The following is a 22,990-nucleotide window of genomic DNA, read 5'->3' as shown; positions in this document are numbered from 1 at the left end:
AGGATACATAATATATTGTGCAACTGATTTTCTGGTTTCAGTGTTAGGTCAGCTTATTTTTTAGCTTTAAAAATTTAAATGCCGGTCGTTTATAAAGATCATTCTGCCTATACATCCTGCTACTAAACTGGTTATGCTACCTTATGATTCAATATGCAACCCATTACTTGTTTATGCATTGGCTGGAGGACTGGTTAAACACTTCCAATGAGTTTTGAATCGGAAGAGAGGAAAGTTTGACGTCACCACCCCTGCTTCGCATTATGGAATTGCTTTAATGTTGTTGTATTGCTTTAAGAGTATTTCCAATTAGTCCATTAAAATGTGGACTATCAGACCTGCTAATAGTTACACGTTGAGCCTTGTCATAGCCAGCCTTTGTAGCTAACTACCAGTCGGATCAGGTGACTTTCCAGTCTCTTTTAGCACAAATCGATAATGCACAAAGTAATGTTTTAAAAGGTCATTCTGCATTAAACTCAATAAGCCTCCATACTTAAAATTGAAAAGTGTTGATAAAACGTTTGTGGATTTACAATGATCGAGTAATGAGTGTTTTGTACCAAAAACTTTTAGCGACTTCCATCCAATAGATAGCTCAGTTTGCATAACACTCGCTACACACGAAAAGGGACTGAGATCGATCCCGGATGCAATTGAGATTTGTTTCTGATCTCCCTGATAACCAGCAGTGATTGGGTGGCTGAATCTGGCGGAAAGTACTTTGCGATAGACTAGCGTCCTATCCAAAAGGTAGCAAACTATTGCAATTGTCCGTTTCACGCTAAAGAAACTAGGACAAACTCCTAATGGCTCTGAAGGACGTTTTGTTCATCCAAATTCCCATTCTTCGTCGACATCAGCAAAATGTGAGTTGAGCCGCTGATTATTTCACTTGTTAATTTAGTAATTTTAAGTTTTTGTATTTCCAATACTTTTAACGATATTTCTGCTCTATTGAAAATATTTGCTTTCCCTCGTATGTTATAAGATAAGGTTAGCATTTAGTTAAAATAAGATCGAGGATATTTCTTGGACTTATTAAAATCTGTACTAAAACTATCAGAATAGTAGTTTTCATTCGCCATTCTCAATAACTTCATTCAATCTTCTTTAATATCAACTAATTATTTATCCTCCATTCAAGTCCACACAATCACGATTCAATACATAAAAAAAGTAATCTTATATTTAATTCAATCATATTATATACTTAACTGTTAATTATGTAAATCAGAATATAAATATTGACTTAGATTCCTCATATTGAATATCTACCAAGTAAAATTTAAACTGTCTCCCTCCCCCCCCCCCTCTCTCTCTCTCTCTCTCTCTCTCTCTATATATATATATATATATATATATATATATATATATATATATATATATAAAGTAATTTTAAATGGTTGTGGGTGGTAGTGGTTCTTTGCCCTTTATCATATCAGCTGCTTTTTCAGCGATCATTACAGTCGGCGCATGCGTGTTGCTAGATACTATAAAAGGCATAATAGACGCGTCCACCACTCTCAAACCTTTCACCCCTTTGACTCGTAGTTGTGAATCAACAACAGACGTCGGGTCATCGGACGGTCCCATTTTACAAGTTCCCACAGGGTGATACAGAGTTAAAGGAATCAGTTTTATAAAACATGCCCAATATTCTTTGGACCCCATCGCACGCTGTTGACAAGCTTTTGGAGGTTTTGTGTCAATCAATTTTGAATCTAAGCCTTTCATTGTTTTTGTATGAGTGCTTTTAATACATTCTCGTACGCCTTTTATAAGAAGTTCAAGGTCATCGGGATGATCTAAATAGTTGGGCTGAATGGCAGGAGAATCAGTAGGATCATAGTTACGAAGGCTGACACTGCCTCTACTTTGAGGGCGCAAAAGTAATGGGAGACAGATCCAGCCGTAGTCGTGAACACCTCTTTCATGTCAAAGTTCTTCTTTTAAGGACTCTTTAAATTCAAAGAGATGCATAAATTGAGAATTCAAAACTGCGGCTGCGAAGCCAAATTGGAGATCTGGCCTTTCTTTATTTTTGTTCTCTGGTTTAGTGCGAGTAAACGCCAGTAAAGGAACTGTGTTCATGCTCAGTATTCCAGTACGGTAAAAAAAATATTCAAAGATTGCAGGGACCGCGTATTTGACGAAGTCCCAAACGTTTTCTTGCATCTTCATGGGCAATGAGATGGTGTCGTTTATAGAAAAACATATGGGAAACATAATGTGATCTTGTAGATTTTGACCCACGGGAAGGACTTTTAAAACAGGTATGCCCATTTCTTCTAAATGTCTTTTGGGTCCAATTCCAGAAAGCATGAGAAGTTGAGGTGACGCAACACAGCCTGCAGAAATAATGACTTCTTTACGAGCTTTCACATTGATGATGTTACCGATTTTTACTACAGTAACCCCCTGAGCTTTTCCGTTTTCAATAATAACTTTAGTGACACGGGCGTTGACAACCACATCTAGATTGTCTCTGGCTAATACTGGATGGATAAAAGATCTCGATCCATCTGTTTTGGTTGATCAAAACTTAAGAGACACGGTTCAGTGAACATGGTGTTACGAATCGGGTTGAAACGTTTGGGGGGCTTTTTTGATGTGTTGCCGCATGATATGATGAATATGAATTTAATCAAATGCGGCGTTAACATGCGATTATACAAATGCGCTATGCATGGAAATATATGTGACTCGCCTATCAAATCGATATCATATCGGAGTGATATTGATAATGAAAATTGAGAAGCTATTACGTCACATAACGAAGTGAAGCATGGTAAATGCCTAGATTGATAACAACCGCGATTCTGATAGAATTTTCTTGTGTAATGCTTTTTACAGAGGTTACCCTACTTGAGTCAGTTTTGCTGCACTCTGGAAAAACACGTATTTAAAAATTTGGCCAGAAAACTAGTCCTTCAAATATCAATCTATTAAAATGACCGTAATCTTGGCAATAACTCTCTCTCTCTCTCTCTCTCTCTCTCTCTCTCTCTCTCTCTCTCTCTCTCTCTCTCTTGAGCTGTGGATTATTACATGGCTATACCATGTATACTATCTCAATCCCAAATGAGGATCTAAGAGCTAAAGCCGAGGTAGAGTCTCTGGAGAGTAATTAATTAAAAGTAGAAGATGACAATGTGAGGGCATGTCTGTCGCAGACCTGAAAAAAACATTGTCAAGGAAGGATCTGCGATGGACACCCCAAGAAAACACGAAGCGAGATCTCCCTAAGGAGACCTGGAGACGCACCATGGAGTAGAACCTGACGTAGAGGGGTGGCCTTCAAGGATAACAGCTGACAGGACAGGTGGATATGCCTTGCATTCTAGGACTTCATATAAATGTCACTGCTTGCATTGCTTCAAGTGCCATTTTGCACTCTTTTTATTCGACCAATATATAAAATAAAGATTGTCTAGACAAATTGAAAAATGACATTAGATTTACCTGCATCATTATCCACATAAGGGGTCCCGATAGCTCAGTTGGTATAGCACTCGCTTCACATACAAAATGGAGCGAGATTTATCCCGGGTGAAGTTGACATTTTCTTCTCTGAAACCCCTAGCCATGTCCACCCAGCAGTGATTGGCTAGCTTGATCTGTTATATTTTGGGGGGGGGGGGGGGGGTACTTTGCGATAGGCTAGCGTACTATCCAAAGGGTAGCGATTGTCCTTTTTCCGCTATATAAACCGGGATAAACTCCGTCTCCCTGGGCCTGATGGCTCTGAAGGACTGCTTCAATGACTACCTTACGTCTTTTAGAGTATACGTTCTAAAGAGTCGGTGTTATTCCCAGTTTCTGTAGCTTAAGCGGTGATTAAAAAATGCTTGCGCTGTTGTGATGGTTCGGTTCTACAGATTACTGTAAAGCAAGAGAGAGAGAGAGAGAGAGAGGGGGGGAGAGAGAGAGAGATACAGAGAGAGAGAGAGAGAGAGAGAGATACAGAGAGAGAGAGAGAGACGTGGAAACATTTCTCACGGTGAAAAAGAAGGTAGAGAGAATCCACTGTAAGTTTTTCTACCAAACCGTAGACATAAAGTAAAGAGGGAGAATAAGAAATGGCAGACAGTTTCCCACGATCCCAAGACGCCGTTCAGGCGGCAAAGAATAACATAGGATAATTGAAAATACCTAATGCCAAAAAATTAATAAGTCACTTTTAACAATAACGATACATGAATTTAATGAACTATTTATTAATTACGACTAAAGTAAAACTAAGACAGAGACAACTTATAACTCATCCTTCCAACGCTTTTCACTCATAGTCCAAACGCGAACATGAAAACAAACAACAAAATAAATACAAATCCTAACACGATTACTGTCTGCAGTATTATTTTACTCGCTCACAACACTTTTAGGTATTTCAAGACTGGTAAAAAAGAGGATATAAGAATAATCAAAAGTACGTAATATAATATCCCTGTAACATCCTGACACCATCAGAATCTAAAACTCTCATGATATCACTCCACATGAGTTCCACCGAAAGAAATTACAAAATATGTATTGGAGAAATGATTTACAACGAGAATATATTTTGAGAAGTCCATTTAATTGTTTCCTTTTTGGCAAAGATTCTAGACGGGCCCCAGATGAAAAAAGTGTGTTTATTACAGAAAACAGGGCGTAAAGCCACTAGGAAGAACACATTGTATAGGATGGAAGAGATAGCAAGGCGGTGGGCAGGTGAAGATTCCAAAATCCAAGGGAGAGCCAACTTTCCGACGCCCAACCAGGAATTCCAAACAACAAGAATCTTTGACCAAATGGGTCATTCTAAGATGGAAATTTAGCTCATGATTGTATGAGCGTAGCTTAAAATGTGAGTAATTAATTGATAAAAGACGGAAGGAACTGATCTATGACACTGGTGAGATTAGAGTTTAGAATGGTCCAGTGGTGTCAATAATCCTGTAGTCTTGTCTCTCTTAACTTTCATCTGGCACGGTTAGACGTAGATTTGAGCCGTTTCTAAAATCTGACAAGTTCAATTATATGGCATTGTTTAATTTGTTATAAGTGTTAATTAATAGAAGAAACTGATGTAGTTTTTAAAGCATGGTTGGTGGCGGCGGTTTTCGTCCTTTAATCATATCTGCCGCTTTCTCAGCAATCATAACAGTCGGCGCATGCGTGTTGCCAGAAACTATAAAAGGCATAATGGACGCGTCCACCACTCTCAAACCTTTCACCCCTTTTACTCGTAGTTGTGAATCAACGACAGTCGTCGGGTCATCGGACGGTCCCATTTTACACGTTCCCACAGGGTGATACACAGTTAGAGGACTTAATTTTATATAACATTTCCAATATTCTTTCGATCCCATCGCATGATGCCGACAAGAATTTGGAGGTTTTTTGTCCATTAATTTTGAGTCTATACGTTTCATTGTTTTAGTTTGGCTTGTTCTGACACATTCCTCTACACCCTTTACTAAAAGGTCAAGGTCTTCATGGTGATCTAAGTAATTGGCCTGAATGACAGGAGATGCAGAGGGATCTCGGCTTCGGAGGCTGACACTTCCTGTACTTTTAGGACGAAGAATCAAAGGGAAACAGATCCAACCGTAATTGTGTACATCCCTGTCAGGCCCCATTTCTTCGATAAAAGACTTGTTGTATTCAAATATGTGCATAAAATAAGAATTTAACACGGCGCCTGCGAAACCGAATTGAAGATCTGGGCCCTCTATAGCTTTATTCTCTGGTTTTGTGCGAACAAACGCCATTAAAGGAATTGTGTTTATGCTCATTATTCCAGTTCGGTAAAAGAAATATTCAATCATTGAGGGCACCGCGTATTTAATAAAATCCCAAACGTTTTCTTGCATCTTCATAGGCAACGAAATGGACTCGTTTATGGAAAAAGTCAAAGGAAACATAATGTGATCTTGCAGATTTTGACCAACAGGAAGGTCTTTTACAACGGTTATGTCCAATTCTTCTAAATGAGCTCTGGGTCCAATTCCAGAAAGCATGAGAAGTTGTGGTGAAGCCACACAGCCTGCAGATATAATGACTTCTCTCCGGGATTTCACAGTCATAGTTTTACCATCTTTCACAACAATAACACCCATAGCTCTATCATTTTCAATGATGATCTTGACGACGTGGGCATTGACAACCACGTCTAGATTGTCTCTGGATAATGCAGGACGGATAAATTATCTAGATCCGCTGAAACGCTCACCGTTTAACATGTTTACCTGAGAATACGATATACCGTCCATACTCTCCCCATTATAATCTGGATTTAATGGATAGCCCATTTCTTGAAATGTTTCTATTATTTTATCATAAATTAACATAAATCCGCCTTTAATTTTAGATACAGGCATCGGTCCTGAGGTATTGTGGTAAGGAGAATCTTTAAGACTCTTTTCTATCACACGCTCACTCTTTTTAAAGTATGATATGACGTGCTGATAATTCCATGTTTGATCTCCTGTGTAACTCGCCCATTTGTCATAATCATGACGTGATCCTCTGACGTAAACCATAGCATTAATAGAACTAGAACCACCCAAAAGTTTCCCGCTAGGCCAAAAAGTACTGCCATTTTCTAATCCTTCCATTACTCCATTTTTCTGTTCTATTCTTCGTTGCCAAGCAGATTCCGTTCTCAATAGGTCAGGAGCCATAGCTGGGGTCATCGAAGCCTGGTTACCACGGTCATCTGCCCCTGCTTCTAATAATAGAACACTGACGTCACTATCCTCTGATAGACGATTGGCTAATACCGATCCCGCAGATCCTGCTCCCACTGGAAACAAAGAGAATAATGATTTATGGTTAAAAATCAATGTCAAGAAAGCGTGTTGAATTGACATCTTTTTCAAAAATTGATCTATTGGTCCATGTTATTAATCAAATTGTCTTGACTCTAAAGTGAGTGTGTAATTACTCAACGTTTTGTCTAATAGCAGTTATATCGGGTGTGAGGAAAAAAAAACCCCAGAAATGTTCAGAAGCCGGTAACCGCCAAATCATAACTGATGCAAGTCTGAAATTTCACCACAATCAAACCAATTTATTTAAATTTATGTACACAAAATGTTAGGATATTATACTGAAAAATGTTAATTTGACTATTGTTTGAATAGACAAACTGTAAATTTGCCAAACTGCAGATTTTGACGTAATTCTCAAATTTTGATTTGATCTGTCAATCCCTTATTTTCCTTATGACTGTTCGTAGCTTTTTTTTCTCCATTATCCAATTAATTTTCTTATATCTTGAATAGTTATTTGATCTCATGCCCACGCATTTTCAATTAACTATTCTAACTCTTCTTTTGACTTTTCCGTGTCTGTTGTACTCGTACTTCGACCTGACAATTAGACGCTTCACCAGTATACCATTAGGAAAAGCGTTGTTGTACATATTTTCCTCTGTCAATCCAGCAGTGATGGAGGTAGTCGGATATATTAGATCTGAGGAAAGTACTCGGAGATAGACTTACATCATATCCAAAGGGAAGTAGGAAAATGTTCCTGTTTTAGAAACAGAACATAACTAGATATGAACTCCGGCTCAATGAGCCTTATTGCTCGATACGATTCATAAAAAAAGGCAAAAGAATAGTCTGTCTTTCTTAAATGAAACATCATACTCAGCGTGGCTCAGCGGTACGGCTTTGCTTTGTTGTGTGGCCTTGAGCAGGTAACCTCGCCCTAGCTCAATTTGCGGCGCTGCACTGCGGCTGACACTTGGGTTATTCCAGTCTTCCCTTGGAATAGACCCCGAGAGAAAATTTTCCCCTATGGGATGAATAAAGGGAAATTTATTTATTTTTCTTTTTATCATTACCTATAATGTAGTCATATGTATTGTTCGGCTCCTCTTTCAATATGGGTAGATAAGGCTGAGTGATGAAATGAAGGACCAAGTAGCTAAGAATGGGTCCCAGAACGATACAGGCTAGTACCAGTCGGCTGAACATGGTGCAGATAAAGGGCTGGCAGTTTATATGCAGAGTTGATTATGGTGGGTAGTTAAATAGGTATGGTACCTGGGGGAGAACATTTGAAAAGGAAACAATACATATTTTTTAAAGAATAAAATACTCTGATAACTATGATTAAACGATCAAGATGACTTGCTGGGACATTTTATATCTACAAAACTGGATGTAGACTTGATGTCATAAACACATTCTTTTAACTTGCATACAGAAATCTATGTATTTTTATTCGGCAATGATTATTGATAAAAGATGATGATGATGATGATGATGATGAGGAGGAGGAGGAGGAGGAGGAGGAGGATGATGATGATGATGATGATGATGATGATGATGATGATGATGTTGTTGTTGTTGATGATGCTGATGATGATGCTGAAGACGACGATAACAACAATGATGTGGTGATGATGATGATAATATGATGAGAGTAGTGGTAGTGGTGCTGCTTCTGGTGGTAATCGTGCTGCTACCTCTGTTGGTGGTATTGGTGGCATTGGTGGCATTGGTGGTGGTGGTTTTTCATAATGATTATTCTGAAATGATGCAACTTATTTTCCATCCTTAGTAATGGACAACTAAATGTTAGGTCTTGACTTAGCCAATCCTATCTTAAATCCTAGCTAAACATTCTGGGAAACCCACTTTACCACCAAACCTGACCCAAACCCTTCACTTTGTCACCGCTATATAATAATAATAATAATAATAATAATAATAATAATAATAATAATAATAATAATAATAATAATAATAATAATAATAATAATAATAATAATAATAATAATAATAATATATCAGTGCGATGGTGTGTGACAAAAACGAATTGAAAGGAGCTTGATGACCTAGATTTAGAAATGAGTATTTTTTTTTTAAAGTAAGCCGTGACTTCAGATAGAAAATCAGGGTAAAAGAAGGCCTACCACAATAAAGCATGTGGACAACTTGAATGAAATCTGTAGGTTATGACATATTATAATCGGATTACTTGATGTAGATATCGTCTTCCAAACAGGCATAGTTGAATCACCCACTTATCTATGATATGTGAATCATCACATCCAAACGGTATTAAGTCTTTTAGGTTTAGGTGGCGAAATTGAATTTACAACCAGAAATATGAGACTTGTGCACGCATATTTTGCTTCATTAATAGACAATCATGTAAATTTTTGAAATTTCTCTCTCTTTTAAAATTATTTCATCAATTGCATACCTTAAATAAATATTTATTGTTATACTTTAGTTCGTGCTTCGCCATACAAAGGAGCATTCAATTTCCTATCCCATCATTGCTTTTTTCTTCTTTTTTTTTTAGGTCATTCACCTTAACTACGCTTTTCTCCCATCTCTCATTCGTCTTTAGTGTTTCATTCACCGTGCTTTGTTGATAAAGGGGAACCCCGAAACGTCCATGTTATCTGTCTTCGTTCAATAAATTGAAGCTTCCATTTCATTATATATTGTTACATAAAATCTTATTGTCGCCGTATGGGTCATCCGAACGGGATCTCGGATAGAGGTGGTGGGTCGCATGCTTAGCATAATATGTGACCCTACGCCTCGAAGCGGTATTAAGTTGGGATTTGGAAAACGAAGAAAGCCGGTTTTAAAGTGGAGATGGTCAAAATGATCAAATTTCAGATTTTGGTTGTGTCATAAACTACAATCATTTTTCTACATGAAAACATAATAATTCAACATAAGTATTGACGATAAGTTATATATATTTGAAGTTTAAAAAAGCAACTATCAGTGATATATTCAAAACAAGAGTTGACTTTCTCTCAGAGAGCCACCATTTCCAAGGCTGCACTTGCCAATAATAGCTAATAACAAATACTTTGACCTCAAACTTCAGCCTCGTTGGTTATTAAAGTTCGTGTCGCTCTACTTATCACTTGATGAACTTTTAGCACTCTCTCTCTCTTTCTCTCTCTCTCTCTCTCTCTCTCTCTCTTCTCTCTCTCTCCCCCTCTCTCTCTCTCTCTCTCTCTCTCTCTCTCTCTCTATCTATCTATCTATCTCTCTCTCAAACACACACACACACACACACACCACACACTACAACTACCACCACCGCATCTTCATCACAACCACTACTACTACAATCACCACCACCACCGCATCATCACTGTCACTACTACTTCAACCACCACCACCACATCATTATCACTACTACTACAACCACCACCACCACATCATCATCACTATCACTACTACTACAACCACCACCACCACATCGTCATTACTACTAAACCCACTATCACTACATCATCACTACTACTACAACCACCCACACCACATCATCACAACTACTACAACCACTGTCACTACTACAACCACAGTACACCACCACCACCACCACCACCACCCCATCATCATCACTACCACTACTACTACTACAACAGCCATTATGACATCAGCATCATCACTACTACTACTATTACTATACTACTACTACTACTACTACTACTACTACTACTACTACTACTACTACTACTACTACTACTACTACTGCTGCTACTACTACTACTACTACTACTACTACTACTACGACTACTACTACTACTACTACTACTACTACTACTACTACTACTACTACTACTACAACCACCAACACAACATCATCCTCACTACTATCATTATGTTTTGGAGCTTTTCTTCACTTGAAATAAGGAAACTTTGGGGTTGTATTTGGCAATGTGTTCATATATCAGAAAACATTTGTAATCAGTTATCTATTTAGATCTATACAATATGTAAACACAATACCAAATATCACCCCACTTCCCTTTTTGCGTGTGCGGAAATTCCTCTTTCGGCATTGAAATTCCTCCGAGTGGTGTCTGAAATTCCTCTGAGTCAAATTGAAAATTGGCGTCTCTGCAAACTTTACTATTCTCATCAAATTTTCAATGCCCGTATCTGAGGAGTTACATTTGCCCATTTGATTATGTGTGAAAACGGTGCCTCACCTCAAAGTCGAGTTTCTCAAAACTTGGTTTTTACACTCTTCCTACTTCAAACGGTCATAGTTGGGCAATGAATAATCAGAATTTTATAAATTTGGTATCAAAATTTTAAGCATAATATAAGCTATGATTGGGTACCAAAAATCAAAATTGAAAAATTCGACTTAATACCGTTTAGAGGCGGAGGGTCACATATTATTATAATGACCCAAAAATAATAATTTTCATAAACTGAGAAATCGTGTCGTTTCATCATTGGGGAGGTGTCTATAAATTCTCTGTATTAGCATACACTGCCATATTCACCGATTGTTTCCCGTGGATGTGTCTAACACTAGGTATCATGAGGTCAACTGACAGGGAAATGACATTTCAAAGGGCTTGAGAATTTCTACGAGTAAACAAATCTCACAAATCACATACAAATGCATATATTAAGCCATGATACTATCCGTTAAAGAAATGAAAAAGCTTTAAAACAGTATTATTAGAAACAGGGACTTTTTTTGCATAGTTTTCCATCACAATTGAAGATTTTGTCGTGAAAATTTCAGGAAGATGATATAAGCCGTTGCAATACGGTCGTGCTTTATTTATATATTTATTTATTTATTATTTATTTACTTTGACTCCAGCGATTTTGAAAACAAAAACTGGAAGAAAACTGAAAATGCGACAACAGCTACCTGAGTCAAAATTTTCTTTTTTACAAAATGCGCGACTGTATTGTAACGGCTTATATCATCTTTCTGAAATTTTCACCGCAAAAAAAAAAATTCAATTGTGATGGAAAGCAATGCAAAAAACTAAAAGTTTCTCTCATTTCTAAATTTTAGGATATTTCAATTCTTTATCAGTAGTTTAAAAAAACATCATGTATATCCCAAAGAGATGGATTCTTGAAATGATTACGCAGTCACTGATCAGGGGACTGAAACAGGTAACGAATGTATTCACTCAATAACAGCGTTTCTTTATCTTATCTTAAAATATTGATCTAGCACCTTAAAAAGAGGCATATGGTGTCCTCAATGTTAAACGCACATTTGCCCTTGTCAGAATCATCTAAGGCCTTTTTACATAAAATTGCGTATACGTAGACCATATCCACGGTGAGCACCATGTCCATGCGCTTAACAATTTTTTTAATCTCCTGTATATCAAACATAAGACGAAACATACAACCTGAGGTAAAATTAACGATTGTGTAACCCGTCAGTGTGCTGAGTATTATGAAATTGAGTTTCCCCATACTCAGTTGATAAGCTTGATATCTATAACTTTCAACTGAACCGCAAAATACCCTCAAAAATGGTAATGGGCATAATTTTGCTTATTATCATGATTATTATTATTATTAGTAGTAGTAGTAGTAGTAGTAGTAGTAGTAGTAGTAGTAGTAGTAGAGTAGTAGTAGTAGTAGTAGTTGTTGTAGTAGTAGTAGTAATAATAATAATAATAATAATAGTAGTAGTAGTAGTAGTAGTAGTAGTAGTAGTTAGTAGTAGTAGTAATCGTAGTAGTAGTAGTGGCGGTAGTAGTAGTAATAGTATTAATATTAGCAATAATAATAATAATAATAATAATAATAATAATAATAATAATAATAATAATAATAATAATAATAATAATAATAATAATAATAATAATAATAATAATAATAATAATAATAATAATAATAGTATAATAAATAATAATAATAATAATAATAATAATAATAATAATATAATAATAATAATAATAATAATAATAATAATAATAATAATAATAATAATAATAATAATAATATAAATAATATTATTAAATATAATGACATCACTTCCTTCGAAATGACGCATTGTAACTTAGTAACTGGTCCTAAACTATCGGAACCACGGACGCCCTTATGAAATTCTTCTCCGAAGAGCATAAAAGTTTATCCACTGGAGAAAAACAATATAAATCTGATCATGCTTTAACTTTTATACATTCTGATCACATGACAAATGAAAAAGTTCTAGCCAGCATGAAGAATAAAAAGTACCTTTTTCTTTGTTTAGAACCGAGCTGCTCGTTGCTGTATACGGACGTGACATCAGACTATTGAATACTATGGCAACTGAATAAACGTTCTAATAACTACACACTTTCTCTATTAAAAATACAACGTTTCAATGCATATGACATTTTTTCCCGAAAACAATTCACATACCTTTGATCTTTGACGTTTATCACTGTCTCAGAATTTAACACAAATTATATTTATCGTGACCAAAAAGTTTCAATCTTGCCGTTATTTGTAATCGTTTGCTTTGTGTTCAAATGATGTGTGAGGCAAACGAGTATATTATTTTCCCTTAGAGTCTCATAGCACAATAAAACATGTGAATCCAATGATATTCCTTTGCCTTATTCCTCCTTGTTACCTAACGCGTCAACTCGGTATGATGTCAATTTGAACAATGTAAACAAAATCGAGTTTTCAACTCAAAATGATCAGAATATGGTAATTTAGATTTTTTTAAAATTAAGAAACAAAACACCCCCTCTACAATGAAGGCGTTTATTTTAACTTAAGTTTTATGAGTCGTGCTTAAAATGAACATTTATTCATCAGGGTCAATCCGACAAAATACCGCTTTGAGACTGTCGATCACAAATTACTGTCTTGGTAACGTGTTTTTGTTATTGACCTAGTTCAGTGATTTCTTAATACGCTTCAGTGAGATCGGTCATATTAAAATGTAACGCTGGAGAGGAATGAAGACAATGACCTAAATCGTTTTGATAGAATAGCACGGCATTTGGAAAAGTCAATGACTGTGTCCAGTCGACGTGCACATGTGTACAGGTCTGATAACTGAAAGTGATTACAAGCTTGATTTAACATTTGTTGTTATGAACAATATATTGCGTTGGTTTGAGAGTATTTCATATACAGCAATAAGCCCATAACAATTTGGGGAATTTCTCCCTACTCACCAGTTCTGCCCAGGCCCTCTATATAGTGTTCCAGGCCGGGAAGCAGGTCCGGAAAAGGGATAGAATAAAAAACTACCAGGCCGACTTTTTAAACATTTTTATTGACTCCAGCATATTTAAAATGTATCACAATGTTATTTCAATATTTTTCCACTACATCATATTGTTTTGAAATAAAATATTATGACCGAAAAACGGATTTGAAGTGAGAACTATTTTACATCTCCGCCGCTATTATTTTAACTACAGGTATCGCATACGCAATCAGGCCTACGATCATTCCGCCTTTTGTATCGCTATTTCTTCCCCGTTGTTCCGCCATTGTTCTGACAACAATGCCTTGATCTGCTAACAAAAGAAAGTTTGTTTCAACTATTTACGGATCGCTGCCTCTCTACAAGATGGATATAAAGACGTCTAATTCCCTTTGAGTGTTGCCCTCTTCAATTTTCAGCGTATCCTCCCAAACAAAGGTGAGTTTTTGTCGCGAGTTTTGAGTGTAGAGTGTGACGAGTGACAATGACAATGAGAATGACTGGTAAAAATGGAATGTGAGTTTGGATTACAAAGAGAGTTTTATCTAACTCACAGCTGACTGTTAAATGAAAAAGTAGGTAGATAGACGTCTTAAATGAAGATCAAACTTCCGAAAGCTCCTACATCCCCAGTATTCTTGTATTTTATAATGTTCTAGAGTACTATCTAGATAGTAGGCGGTTTGGGAAGGGGGAAACTTTTTTTTTTAAAGTTTGTCTCCCCCCTCCCAAACTCCCTACTAGAACATTATAAAAAAAGTTTCCCCATTCCCATTGAAACCCCCTACTAGAACAAGAATACTGCGGATGTAGGAGCTTTCGGAAGGCTTCCCGTCAATCTATCTTACTTAGACTAGGCAGTTCGACTGCAAACGGGGCTGATTGTGTCCCAGCTCTCAGCCTCAGCTAGCCCATGCCATAGTCATAGGGAAGTTGTGACTGGAAATTGAGGTGGACGTCTTAAAATATGACGCAACATTTTGGCAACACTCAATATTTAAAACCTTTAATTAATCTATTATTATTATTATTATTATTATTATTATTATTATTATTATTATTATTATTATTATTATTATTATTATTATTATTATTAGGGTATTATTATTATTATTATTATTATTATTATTATTATTATTATTATTATTATTATGACTGTCTACGTACACGGTAACTGGGCACCTATCACTATCTACTATCATTCGTTTACTGCGTCTTTATCTGTTTATTGTTTGTTTTTGTTAGTTTGTTTCCCTCTTTTTTGTTACCTATTTTTGTTGTTGTTTTTCAAAAAAAATTTACCATGATGTTTAAAAAAAAAACTTCGATTTTAATTTTCTAAAATTATTTATTTGAGATCAGTATTTCTGGGCCTTGTTTCTTAATGGGGCTATGTGGTCTAGTGGGCAGCTATGTGGTCGAGAGGTATGACACTCGCTTTTTGATCGGAAGGTCCTTGGTTCGAGCTTCGCTTGGCGATAGTTGAGTCCTTATAAAAGGCTCTTTACTCACATTTTCTCACCGTACTCAGGTTTTTAAAAATGAGTATCTGGCCATTAACAGCATTGTCTCTGTCCAAAAAAATTGTATTATCGCCTCACAGGCGTCATGTCTCGTTCTACATGTTACGTGTTGCTGTTTATCAGAGACCCCTTGTAAAACGCTTTGAGCATGTTTAGTGGAGATTGTACTATATAAAAGCTCAATTTAATTTTAATGAATTTAATTCGTACTTCCTTACAAAGGGGTAGGCTGTCCCATCATTGTTTATATTTATTCACCTTATCTACACCATTCACACTACACATCTCATATTCGTCTTGTTTTGTTGATAAAGGGGAAACCAGAAACGTCCACAGTATGTCTTCGTCTAATAAATTGAGGCTTACAATTCAACACTTATCGTTATTTTTTAGATGATGTGTAATGTGTACATGTATCTTGTAGTCCTGCTTAAAACAATTGACATTAATCTCTACCCTAATTTCAAATGGTTACTATAAACTAATGTATCTACCTTTTTTTTCCCCACAGTATTTGATAACCAACAGTTCGTTCCATGATGGTGAACAAGTGCTGTGTCCCTGGATGTGACAGTAATTATTACAGACTTAATTGTGCGCCAAAAAAGGCATCTTGTTTTGAATTCCCGAAAGATGCAGAACAAAGGAATTCATGGATTAGAAAAATTCCCCGGGAAAACTTGGTTGTGACAAAGTTTACTGTTGTATGTGAAAAACACTTTCAGGAAGATGATATTATACGTTTTAAAGTCGTTCCTGAAAAAAATGGACAACCACAGAAAACTGTTCGCAGGAAGCGTTTGAAGTTGAAAGCTGGTGCCATCCCATCAGTTTTTCCAAATCTTCCCTCTTACCTCACTACTACCCCTTTGCCTCAAAGGGAAAGCCCAGGAGTAAGAGACAGAGACTTGAGGAGAGAGAAGAGGAAAGTTTTAACGTTTTTTTAGAACAAGATAAAATTTTAAGTTTTGAGCATTTTAAAAATGAAGTGTGTGGATTTCTGCAAAAGTGGAAATATAATGATATTTGTTATGCTTTAAAAAATGATTCTGTATATTTGTATGCCACTGCATCGACTGATTCGGATGGATTAACGATTCCTTTTAGTATATGTGTAAAAAATGATTTGAAACTAGATGTGTGGTTAAAAAATGTTCTTGTTTGTAAAAATGACTTGAAATGGATAATTCCGGACTCTAAGCTGTCTACTTGGAGCCAGTTAGAAAATATTTTAAGCCATTATTCTGCAACAGATTTTACATCTTCCTATAATTCAACATTTCATCAGGCAATTAAATTGTTGAATGTCTGCAGAGACAAAAATAATGATGATAGTAATAACAAAGTTTTTGATTTTTTAATTGATCAGTTAAATTTGATAAATCTGTCTCCATCACAGCGTAGATTTTCTGCTGAATGTATGATTGCTTCTTTTTGTATTTATTCAAATTCCCCGACAACTTATCGTAAGTTAAGGGATTCTTTACTTATTCTTCCCAGTGTGCGATATTTACGTTTATTATCTAGCACTGTATCTTTAAAATCAGGTCTGATTGCCAATGATTTTTTAGTGAATGAAATTAAGTACCTGTCAGATAAAGATTTGTATGTTAATCTTCTTATTGATGAAGTTCATGTCAAGTCGAAATTATCCTACAGAGGGGAGCAATTAATTGGACAGGCTACAAATGATCCTGAAAATCTTGCCAAGTCTATGCAATGTTTTATGATTTCTTCTGTCATGTCTAATAAGAAATTAATTGTTGGAATGTTTCCTGTTGTAAAGATGACTTCAGATTTCTTGTTTGAAACAACAAATGATGTAATTTTTAATGTTTGTAAAGCTGGATTTAATGTCATCAGTGTCATTTCTGATAACAATAGAATTAATCGAAAGATGTTTTCTTTACTGACTAAAGACTCAGAAACTAAATTTTTTATACCTAATCCTATTGACAATTCTCTCAAGATTTTTTTATTGTTTGACTCTGTTCATCTTCTCAAATCAATTCGAAATAATTGGTTGAATGTTAAAAACGATAGTCAAACTTTTACTTTCCCCAATTTAGATAGTGAAGTCATAGATAGCAAATGTATTTCTCATGCTTCCTTTTCTGATTTAAAGCATTTATACAGAGTTGAAAAGTCCCAACTTTTAAAAGAGGCCCCTACCTTAACCTGGAAATCACTATTCCCACACTCTTTAGAGCGTCAGAAAGTCAGTTTAGCCCTTAAGATATTTAATGAAACCAATATTGCTGCTTTGAAAACCTTAGGTCCTCATTCAGCTTTCACATCTTGGGAGGGTACTGTTAATTTCTTGACTATAGTTTGTCGTTGGTGGGATATGGTTAATGTGCATCACCAGTATTATGGGAGGAATAAGATTACACCAGAGGCCTCTCCTTTCTTTTCTTGTGAAGATGAAAGACTGAGTTGGTTACTAAAAATGTCTTCATGGCTCAAGAAATGGAACCAGATGCATAAAGAAACGAAGTGTGGTTTTTTTGTCTTCAGATACATTTTATGCTTTGCCCCATACATTAGAATGTCTAGTTGAATTGATAAGATATGTTTTAACTAAACTTAATTTTAAATTTGTTTTGACTGGAAAATTTCAGACTGATGATCTTGAGGCTCGTTTTGGTCAATATAGGCAGTTATCAGGTGGAAATACTTTGATTTCTGTGGAAGAGATTCTTCAGAATGAAAGAAAATTAACTATAAAGCAGCTTTTAACTATTCATTCTTCCTCTAAAGGCAGCATTCCCTTAAATGTTAAATGTTTTTTTATCTGAGTTCTCTTCAGATAATTTGGATGAAAGTGACATGCTTTTCATTCAAAATTTTCCTTTTGAAAATGTTGAAATTCAGTCAGAGTCTTTAGATGTTATTATATATGTTGCTGGCTATGTTGCAAAGAAAGTTATTACAAAAACTGATTGTTCTTTTTGTTGTGAGATTGTAGGAGATAAAAACAAATGTCTTGGCTTTTCTATTGATGATAAACTTTTAGAGTATTTTGAAAACCTTAATCACGGTGGCTTAACATATCCATCTCCTGTTCTTGTTCATTTGTTTCAAATTGCACTTTCAATCATGAATGTTGCTGTTAGTAATATGGAGCTACATTTTTTGAAGTTAAACAATCAAAAAGATGTCCTAATGAAACTAAATATAGCTTACTGGACAGAGTGTAACCTTCCCATTGAATTTTCATCTGTGTGTACGAATTGCAAGTCTCAAAGAGATAAGTTATTTCATATATGTATATCAACATTTGTCAACATTTTGTTGAATAATTATTCTAAGAAAGTAAATGAAGCAAACTGTTCTAATCAGATTGTAAATGTAAAAAAAGCCATAAAATTTGCATGATTTGTATTTTTGTCAGAATTTTATATTTGTTTGTTCCTGACCTCACATAGTGGGCAGGGAGATACATACTGTGTCTTTTATCCCCCTATATCTGTTTTCCAACATGCTGTCTTTGTCTTGGGAATGAGATTACTTGGTTTTGTCCTGGCCCTGGACGGATACCCTGGCTGGGAGGGAAACAGTCAAATGTATAGTTAGTTTTGGGAGATGATATTTTTTTTTTCCTTGTAAATCATCTCTCTGTTATGTACTGTATTATTTTTCCTTTCACCAATGTATGATTTGTAAACAATTGAGTGTGTTCCTCTGGAAGGAGACCTGTGCTTATGTCTGAATGAGACATTGAGTGATCTCAAACTTCGCACACTGATAGTGTGCTCTTGGAATCAACATCTGTTCCCTATTTGAACCAATACCCCTTTGTCTGCCTTATTTTTGGGTGCTTTAATTGTAATTCTATAACTTTTAACTATCCCATTTTCTTCCTTTTTTACTGGCGCTGATATGACCTAAGTGTTGTAAAACCCTTAAAAACAAAAACAAAAAACCCCACATATGCTTGTTTAAATTACTGGTTTGCATGTTTTGATAACTATGATGTGTGTAATAAATATAATTGCTTGATTGAGTGATATAATTATTACTTCAACTATACTATAACTGTAATTATGTTTTTGAAATCACAAAGTATAAATATATTTTAAAAGTATGTCACTTGCAATCTCTGTTTTATATTATGTATGATATACAGATTGTTCATATGTTAAAAATAAATGTCCCAATGAGATAACTGTAAGAACTGAGTTTTATTTCTTACTCTAGTGTGCAAGCGGATGGTTGGCGGGGCCATAGTAGATGGGAATCCTTTTAAGGTTCTTCCATTGTCATACTGTTTCTTCTTTTGGGGGTATAATTATATGTCTAAAGCTATTGCAAGTGTTCTACAGCTACGACAGTCTCAGTCATTTTTTGGAAATGTATTTTCTTGTCTCTATTCAACTTGTAACTACAAACTGTTTTCAGTTACTTTTCTTTTATCTATCACCTTACTCTCTCTCTCTCTCTCTCTAGTGTTCTCTTAACAAGCTTACATACACAGCTGTTCTGTTTGTTCAGTCGTGCTATACGACTGAGTACTTACGTACAAAAAGGGTGTTAGCATATCCCTGGGCCATAATGCATGTTATGGGGTAACCATCATCAATCTATATTTTTTCCTGTAAATATCTTTCGTCACCTATTTTGAAAGATGACATTTATTTCCCTCGTAAATCTACCTCTCTGAAACATCCATGGCAGGGCCTAAAGTCTTGGTATTATTTTAACTTGTCTAACATCTTACTTACCACTGAGCACTTATATGACCTTAGCAGTGAGCATGGAATAACCCACATAAAAGTAAAAAAAAGGAAAGTATAAGAATTCTCACTTTTAACTTTTATACTACTATTATTATTATTACTACAAAGTACTCTATATGGGTAACTTGTGTAACTTTAGCTAAGTCGTTATTGATATTGAAATGAACGAACTTATAAGCGTTAATATTATTTAGAAATAAGATCCTCTAACACTTAACACGTCTTTAAATTGTTTTGTGCGCGAAGAGCTGCACGCCGGCGTACAGGTAAACGATAAAGTGGACAGCGGCGAAGTCGGCCTGTTAGTTTTCGTCCCTCTCCCACGCTTCCTGGCCTGTGCTATATAGACGTCCCTGGTTCTGCCCGACAGACGGATAATATTTTTTAGAGATTTAGGGCTATCCCACACCGGAGACTGACTCCGACGACCCGGGACTGCCGTCCGCTGCCGTCTTCTGGATAAAGACGTCGGGCACGGACAAAGTAATAAAGACAATAGCCGCTAGACCTACTCATACCAAGCTTAAAAAACGGCAGAGGATGGCAATCATCCAAAATTCTAAAACCAATAACAAAGAAAATGTGTGTGTTGTTTCACTTTTGTGAGATAAAACTGAGAGAAATTTAAATAACGAAAGAAAACGTTCGCGTTCGATTCCTGTTCTGTTCCGCAACTGGGAACGAGGAGGATGCCTCCAGTTTGATATGATAAAACAAGAGACCGAGTGAGCGAAAAGGACAAACTGAGAGCAAACTGGACCTGAAACGAAAATGAATGAACTCAGTTTCAGCCTCAGGTGGACTCCTGGAGTACCCACACACAACATTATGTAAAACCATATTGATGCTTTGCGTTTACTTAGAAAACTCATAACAATAACAGCCGGATATAGCGTACCAACACACAAGACCTTAAACGTTTATAGATAGTATGCGCTTGGCTAAGAAGTTCTTAACATTGCCATCCGGAAGTATAGCGGACCAACACACAAAACTATGTGTAATCATGACATTTTATAGTCTGGATAATAGTTTAGTGAGTATTACTCATGAACGCGGATGGCAAAAAACAATAACAAAGACCTGATTGACGTCAACTTCATACAATCTATAGATAGAACGAAGTTGACGTCACTCAGGTCTTTGTTATTGTTTTTTTTTTTTTTTTTTTGCCAGCCATGTTTATGAGCAATCCTCACTAAATTGTATTTACCAGACTATAGATAGTTTGCGATTGGCTAAGAAGCTCACAATATTGCCATCCGGAAATTCAACGGACCAACACACAAAACTGTGTATCCGTGACCGTTTGTAGTCTGGTTAATACCGTTTAGTGAGATTTACTCATAATCGCGGATGGCAAAAAAACAATAACAAAGACCCGAATGACGTCAACTTCATTCTATCTAGAAACGTTCAAGGTTACATATAGTTTTGTGTGTTGGTCCGTTATTTTTCCCGATGGCAATGTTGTGATTTTCTTAGCCAAGCACATCTCATCTATATATATAGAATGATGTTGACGTCACTCGGGTCTGTGTTATTGGTTTGTTTGTTGTTGTTTTTTCATCCACATTTCTGAGTAATTCATACAAAACTGTATTAGGGCTAACCCACACCGGAGGCTGACTCCGACGACCCGGCACTGCCGTCCTCTGCCGTCTTCCGGATAAAGATGTTGGGCACGGACAAAATACTAAGAGAAGAGTCACTAGATTTACCCATACCAAGCACCCGACGTCCTCTGAGTCAGTCTCCTGTGTGGGTTAGCCCTTAACCAGACTATAAACGTTTAAGGTTACACATAGTTTTGTGTGTTGGACTTATATTGGCAATGTCGTGAGCTTCTTAGCCAAACCCATGCTACCATACTTGGCTAAGAAGCTCACATTGCCATCCGGAAATATAACGGACCAACACACAAAACTATGTGTATATTGGTCGTTTACAGTCTTGCTATAGATAGAATGCGCTTGGCCAAGGAGTTCACAACATTGCCATCCGGAAGTCTAACATGTGTAACCATGAACTTTTATAGTCTGGTTAATACAGTTTAGTGAGAACAACTCACAAACGCGGATGGCAAAAACAATAACAAAGGCCTGATGGCAATGTTATGAGCTTCTTAGCCAAGCGCATACTGTCTATAGATAGTATGGGCTTGGCTAAGAAGTTCATAACATTGCCATCCGGAAGTATAACGGACCAACACATAAAACTGTGTGTATCCATGAACGTTTATAGTCGGGTTAATACAGTTCAGTGAGCATCACTCATAAACGCGGATGGAAAAAAAATAATAACAAAGACCTGAGTGACGTCATCTTCGAACTATCTATTGATAGTATGCGCTTGGCTAAGAATTTCATAACATTGCCATCCGGAAGTACAAAGGACCAACACACAAAACTATGTGTATCCATGAACGTTTATGGTCGGGTTAATACAGTTCAGTGAGAATTACTCATAAACGCGGATGGCAAAAAACAATAACAAAGACCTGAGTGACGTCATCTTCGATCTATCTATATGTTAACGATGGCTGCGATACTCTCTATAGATTTATACAGAGATTTCCGTGAAAACAACTCATCCAACTGGCTGTTTAAATAAAATAAAGAACTGACTGATATATATATATATATATATATATATATATATATATATATATATATATATATATATATATATATATATATATATATATATATATATATATATATATATATATATCATTTAGAAATCAGAATTGTCCAGAGTATG

At 36.0% G+C, this 22,990-nt stretch overlaps 2 protein-coding genes across 2 annotated transcripts; both read right to left on the bottom strand.

The window, feature by feature from the left end:
* Positions 1–1,398: 1,398 nt before the first annotated feature.
* On the bottom strand, positions 1,399–3,270 carry LOC144973917 (glucose dehydrogenase [FAD, quinone]-like). Its single transcript, XM_078916805.1, has 3 exons — positions 3,219–3,270; positions 2,177–2,525; positions 1,399–1,930 (listed from the first exon to the last, which is right to left on the bottom strand). Exons 1-3 carry the CDS (start codon positions 3,268–3,270, stop codon positions 1,399–1,401), a joined length of 933 nt encoding a protein of 310 aa, XP_078772931.1.
* A 1,673-nt stretch (positions 3,271–4,943) lies between these two features.
* LOC144972744 (putative GMC-type oxidoreductase Mb1310) lies at positions 4,944–13,087 on the bottom strand. The gene is given in 3 exon segments (XM_078914331.1): positions 4,944–6,793; positions 7,841–8,042; positions 12,993–13,087. Coding segments are annotated over 2 exon segments (1,845 nt in total). The 5' UTR covers positions 7,974–8,042; positions 12,993–13,087; the 3' UTR covers positions 4,944–5,081.
* Between the last annotated feature and the right edge of the window lie 9,903 nt (positions 13,088–22,990).

The sequence above is a fragment of the Berghia stephanieae genome, chromosome 5 (genome assembly GCF_034508935.2).
Source record: "Berghia stephanieae isolate SIO BIC M18660-M18661 chromosome 5, UCSD_Bste_1.3, whole genome shotgun sequence".
NCBI classification, from domain to species: Eukaryota; Metazoa; Mollusca; class Gastropoda; order Nudibranchia; family Aeolidiidae; genus Berghia; species Berghia stephanieae.
Note: the sequence above shows the minus strand (reverse complement) of the source record. Positions and strands in the feature narration are given on the sequence as shown.